The sequence below is a fragment of the Penaeus vannamei genome, chromosome 37 (genome assembly GCF_042767895.1).
Source record: "Penaeus vannamei isolate JL-2024 chromosome 37, ASM4276789v1, whole genome shotgun sequence".
NCBI classification, from domain to species: Eukaryota; Metazoa; Arthropoda; class Malacostraca; order Decapoda; family Penaeidae; genus Penaeus; species Penaeus vannamei.
In genome coordinates, this window is record NC_091585.1 from 375,284 (window position 1) to 380,283 (window position 5,000).

At 40.7% G+C, this 5,000-nt stretch overlaps 1 protein-coding gene across 1 annotated transcript in view; it reads left to right on the forward strand.

Annotated features, from left to right (window-relative positions):
• LOC113805093 (uncharacterized protein KIAA2013 homolog) overlaps positions 1-5,000 on the forward strand; it is a gene marked incomplete at its 5' end in the record, with an annotated part of 29,101 nt that overhangs the window by 9,354 nt on the left and 14,747 nt on the right. The window contains 6 exon segments of the mRNA XM_070115242.1: positions 1-10; positions 1,395-1,498; positions 3,101-3,188; positions 3,721-3,860; positions 4,237-4,389; positions 4,797-4,921. The exon segment at positions 1-10 is cut by the window's left edge and continues 155 nt beyond it. Of these exon segments, the coding sequence (XP_069971343.1) occupies positions 1-10; positions 1,395-1,498; positions 3,101-3,188; positions 3,721-3,860; positions 4,237-4,389; positions 4,797-4,921 (620 nt within the window).

Sequence of the window (5,000 nt, forward strand, 5' to 3'; positions counted from 1 at the left end):
GCTGTCGCAGGTGTGTGTGGGTGGGTAGGGGGTGGTAAGGGTCAGGGAATATGGGAGAAGGAAGGTTCGGGGGGGCTTGTGTAGGGGTTGGTGGTGGTTGGGCGTCTGGAGGGCGGGTCATGGGGGAAGCAGGGGTTTGGTAGAGGCTTTGGGGGTTAGGGTTGGAATGGGAATGGGTCTTGGGAAAGTTTTTACACTGGATTTGGTACTTTACTGTTGTTAATGTAATTGTTATTATTATTATTGTATTTAATATTAATATTATTATTATCATTAATGTTTTTAATATTAATATTATTATTATCATTAATGTTTTTAATATTAATATTATTATTATCATTAATGTTTTTATTATTTTTGTAATTATTATTATTGTTATTATTATTGTTGTTATCATTATTGTTGTTTTTATTATTGTTGATATTGTTGTTACTATCATTATAAAAATCATTATCATCACTGTTATTAACAGATATGATTTGTACTGTGGCGTGTTGTGAATTTTTTCCAATATGATTTACTTCCAGCTTTCCCATCCAAAGCATGATTTACTTTGTAAGATATGTTTTAACCCCCTGGATCCGGATGACGTTGAGGTCACGTCAAGGAAAATCTTGGACAGCTATACGGATGACGTAAACGAGGCGTCAAGAGTGAAGGCCAGGGTGACGGAAAAGACTCGCCACGAGTGCACAAACCTCTTGGAGTGTGATTTGACTCATTTGGTGCTTAGAAGGGGGCTTTAGCATTATTCCCATCGATAAACGAATGTGGAATGTAACATGCGTAAGCAGTGACTGGAAGAGTGCCGGCTCCATGGAGCATACCATTTCCATGCTGTGCACTGTATTCCTGGCTGCTGTGATCGGCGGCACAGGTTATATTACGGAAAATTGAAAATTACAAAAAAATGAGATATATGACACAAAAAAAACAAATGTTCCATATTTTTTTTCTTGCACTGAAGTACATAGAGAGATGATATGGAGTCTGTCCAGGGAAAAAAAAAAAATTACAATCTGGATAAAGGAAATCAAATGACAAATATGGACATTGGAAATGGCGATAAAGCTAAAAAAGTTTTCACAAAATAATTTCTGAAAGGGGAGGAGCAGGGTCTTGTCACCACTCATGGGCGTTCGTGTGCACCCGGCTTACGTGCTGCACGCCCTGGATGCTGGCTACTTACGTAACCATTGCACCCAGATCCAGGGGGTTAAGGCAAGATGAAAACATAGAAGAGAGATTACATGTCTTGATTCAGGCTTTGCATCGAAAGTAAAGAAAATCATAATTTTTAGTAGTGTTAATAGAATTCTTTTAGAATTACTGTGTTGTAAATGATTGACAGATATTATATACACATTTTACTTCATAATGCATTCCACACACAGGCAAGAGCACCACTGCATGAGGTCACAACCACAGACGAGCAGAGGGCGTCCATCCTGACTGATATTGCGTATGCAGAGGGCTGCTACGGGGGCCACCAGACGCTGTGAGTTCAGAAAAGGCTTCAAGTTTTGTTGTCATTATTGGCATTTCAGTTCTTGTTATTTTATTTTTGGAAATGTATATGTCCTTATTGAATTTTATTATAATCAGTATCATTATGATTTTGTTATTCTTATCATCATTATTTTTAACATCATTATCATCATTATTGTTTTCCTTAAGCAGTGGTAATGTTCACTATTTTATGTGGGAAATGTATATTTACCTGTTGAAATTTATTTTAGGGTTCCTTCTTAGTGTAACATGTCTTTTTACTATTTATACATCTAGATTCTTGTGAATTCATCTTTTTTTATGATTTATTGTTTTATATGATTAAAATTGATTTTATATGTGCTTTATTTATATGGTTATAGTTGTCTCACCTATATTTCCATCTATATTAGGGGGAAGCTTTGATAACTTTGTGCTCTGTTGACTGATATTTGCGATATGGCGATGAAATAGACATCGTCTGGAGTGTGAAAGTGAGCTCTTCCAATGCCTGCCTCCAGAATTTGCCTTAGGAAAACCTTTTTAATTATCTCTCTTTTGTGGCTATGAGGGACTGACAAACTGGAGGTTTTGCAATGAACCCAACATTGACGGGAGCTTGGACCATGTGCAGCAAATGTTCAGGGGAAAAATTAAATGTGCAGAAAATATGATTGCCCTGTGAACGAGGTTGAAAACTTGTTTTTAACTTTACAAGTGAATGACTGTTTAGCACTTGCAACTGAGAGTGGGCATGGATGTGCATACCTCCCAGAAAGGAGTCCAATCTTTCCATGACATGTATCTATGCATTACATATTGGCAACAGATCAAATTTGGTACTTAATGAATCACCGATAAGTGGAAGTGAAAGAATGAGGGCCAAGTCAAATTCTGTCCCTCTTGACATTTGGCTCCTAGCAGCTGAAAAAATTTGGTGGACTTTTTTTTTTTTTTCCAAGTTAATGTATAGAGCAGTGACCATGCCCTGCAGAAAGCCAGGATAAGATGCCAGAGCATCTAACCAAACTGCCTATGCTTCTGTTTATGACTAGGGCCATCAGTCAAAAGTTAATTAACCCACATATGACGGGTGTCCCACATACGAGGCACCCAGAAAAGTAAACATTACCAGGCATTCCACTGGTGTGACGCTAGATCGGAGCTCGCGCTCTGATTTTGTTGCCCATGGCGGTGAGTGGGCAGGTTCCTGGACTTGCCAGAACGCTGATTTTGAAGCTGTCCGTAAAATATTATTTTTGAAAAATAATAATGAAAATGTATTGTCACTAGTGGGTTAAGTATGCAACTTGAGGCTTGGTGTATGCGAGAGCATACACCAAGTAACCAAGAAATACAGGAGGTGATTTACAATCACAATAAAGAAACAGCGACAGTTTGACTGAGACCATAATAGTTTGTCCCTTCACCATGAATTATTATTGTTATTTTTGTTATTATTGTTATTATTATTATTACTATTACTATTACTATTATTAATATTATTATTATTAATCATTATTATTATTATGGTTATGTTATCATTATTACAGATAATCATTATTGTTATTACTTTGAATAGCATTAATGTTCTTATCTTTGTCCCCCTTAGGGAAGCTGAGCGTCTCTGGTCTTCCCTGGATACGATTACCAATGTAAACAAGGTCGTGGGATACTGGATGGTCACCTTGGAGAAGCAGGTTAGCCCCCGGGTCTCATTGGGGTTTCACTAGGGTTTCAGAGATCTCACTGGGGTTTCCCTGGGGTCTCCTTGGGGTCTCCCTGGGGTCTCACTGGGGTCTCCCTGGGGTCTCCCTGGGGTCTCACTGGGGTCTCCCTGGGGTCTCCCTGGGGTCTCCCTGGGGTCTCCTTGGGGTCTTGTCGTGTCATTGTCTTTTGGGATGTTTTCACGGTCTTTGTTTTTATTACTGTCACTTGTAATTCTTGTTCCACATTATTTTTGTCATCATTACTATATATTGTTTTCAGTGTTATTGTTTTTTTTTTCTATAAAAATCATGATTGTTTGTCTTGATTATCTTCATTATTAACATTTTTTGATATTTTGTTAATGTTTATTACTTCCATATTGTTATCATTTTCCTTATGATTTTTATCGTTGTTGTCATGTTTCTGCATCATTATAACTAGTGTTAGTTCATCACATGATGCTCATTGATATCTTTTCTTTCCCACACCCCCGCTCCCCTCCTGGTTTTATCCCCACCCCAGGGCTGCCACCAGCTTGTACGTGCAGGGGCTAATGGCGTCATGCAGGCCATGCTGCTCAGCTTTGGGGGCTTGCGCTTCAAAAACCAGCACCTCGAGTTCACTGCGCAGCCTAAGGATCTGCACAGAGACTACCATTTTAGGTAAGCCTTTGGGAGAGAGGTATACAGATAGGGATAATGGGGGTGGGTGGTGAGAGGGGCGGGGGATGAGAGGAGTGGGTTTGGGTTATGAGTGGGGTGGGTGGTGAGAGGGCTGGGTAGTGGAGGGTGGAGGGAAAGGGACAAGTTAGGGGTTTGATGGCAGGGGTACGTCTAGGAGCACGAAATGGTGAGATAGGGTAAGGGAACTGCAAAATGCTAAGTGGATAGAATATATTGTGGTGGACTCTGCAGAGGAAAGTGTCTTTGATGTGATGAAGTTTTGTGTCATTTCTATGTTATGGTAAGTATAACATCCTCCACACTTCCCCCTTCAACCCTGCTGGCCTCCATGGTCTCTCCTTTCTCCTCCCTGCAGGAGAATAAGCTATGGTAATGCAACACACCTCAACTTGACGGTGGTGGTGCAGGAGGAGGACTACAAGGCAGTGGTTTACGTGGCCGTCGACCGCTCAGACCGCAGCTACTACGCTTGTGATGCCGGCTGCCTCGACCAGCTTGTGGAACTGCGGTGGGTGACCTGTCTTGTCCTAATCTTTCTTGCATTCCATTTCTTAGATATAGGATCATGAAGATATGAAAAAAGAGAAGGAACAAATGACCAGACAGAAACAAATTAATTAAGAAGAGAATAAACAAAATATTCAGGAATTGTATTCTCCCTTCTGTTTACCCCATACACCCTTGTATGCTCCTCTGCCCTCCATCTGTCCCCCTTTCATCCTCCCCTCTTCCTTCCTTCCTCAAAATAACTTGCCTTCCCATCTCCACCCTTATGCATTACCACCCTTTCCCTCCCTTCGTTGATCCTCTTCTCCTCCTTTCCTCTTGTCTGTTCTCCCTCTCCCCCTCCTCCCCTCCTCTGTCCTCCTTCCTCCCTCGTCTTTCCTCATTTCCTCCCCTCCTTACCTCAATCAGGCAAGAGAAGCAGATGTTTCCAGTAAAGCTGACGGAGCCAGTGACTCCCATCTTGTATATCACATCTGACCGAGCGCACTTGGAGGAACTCAAGCACACCATCCACGTGAAGGAGATTGCTTTGGGTGAGTGTTGATGTGTATTATGGATGTTTTTTACTTGTTTTTTTTTTTAAATAATGAGTTGTAGTCAGAGTGTACACTT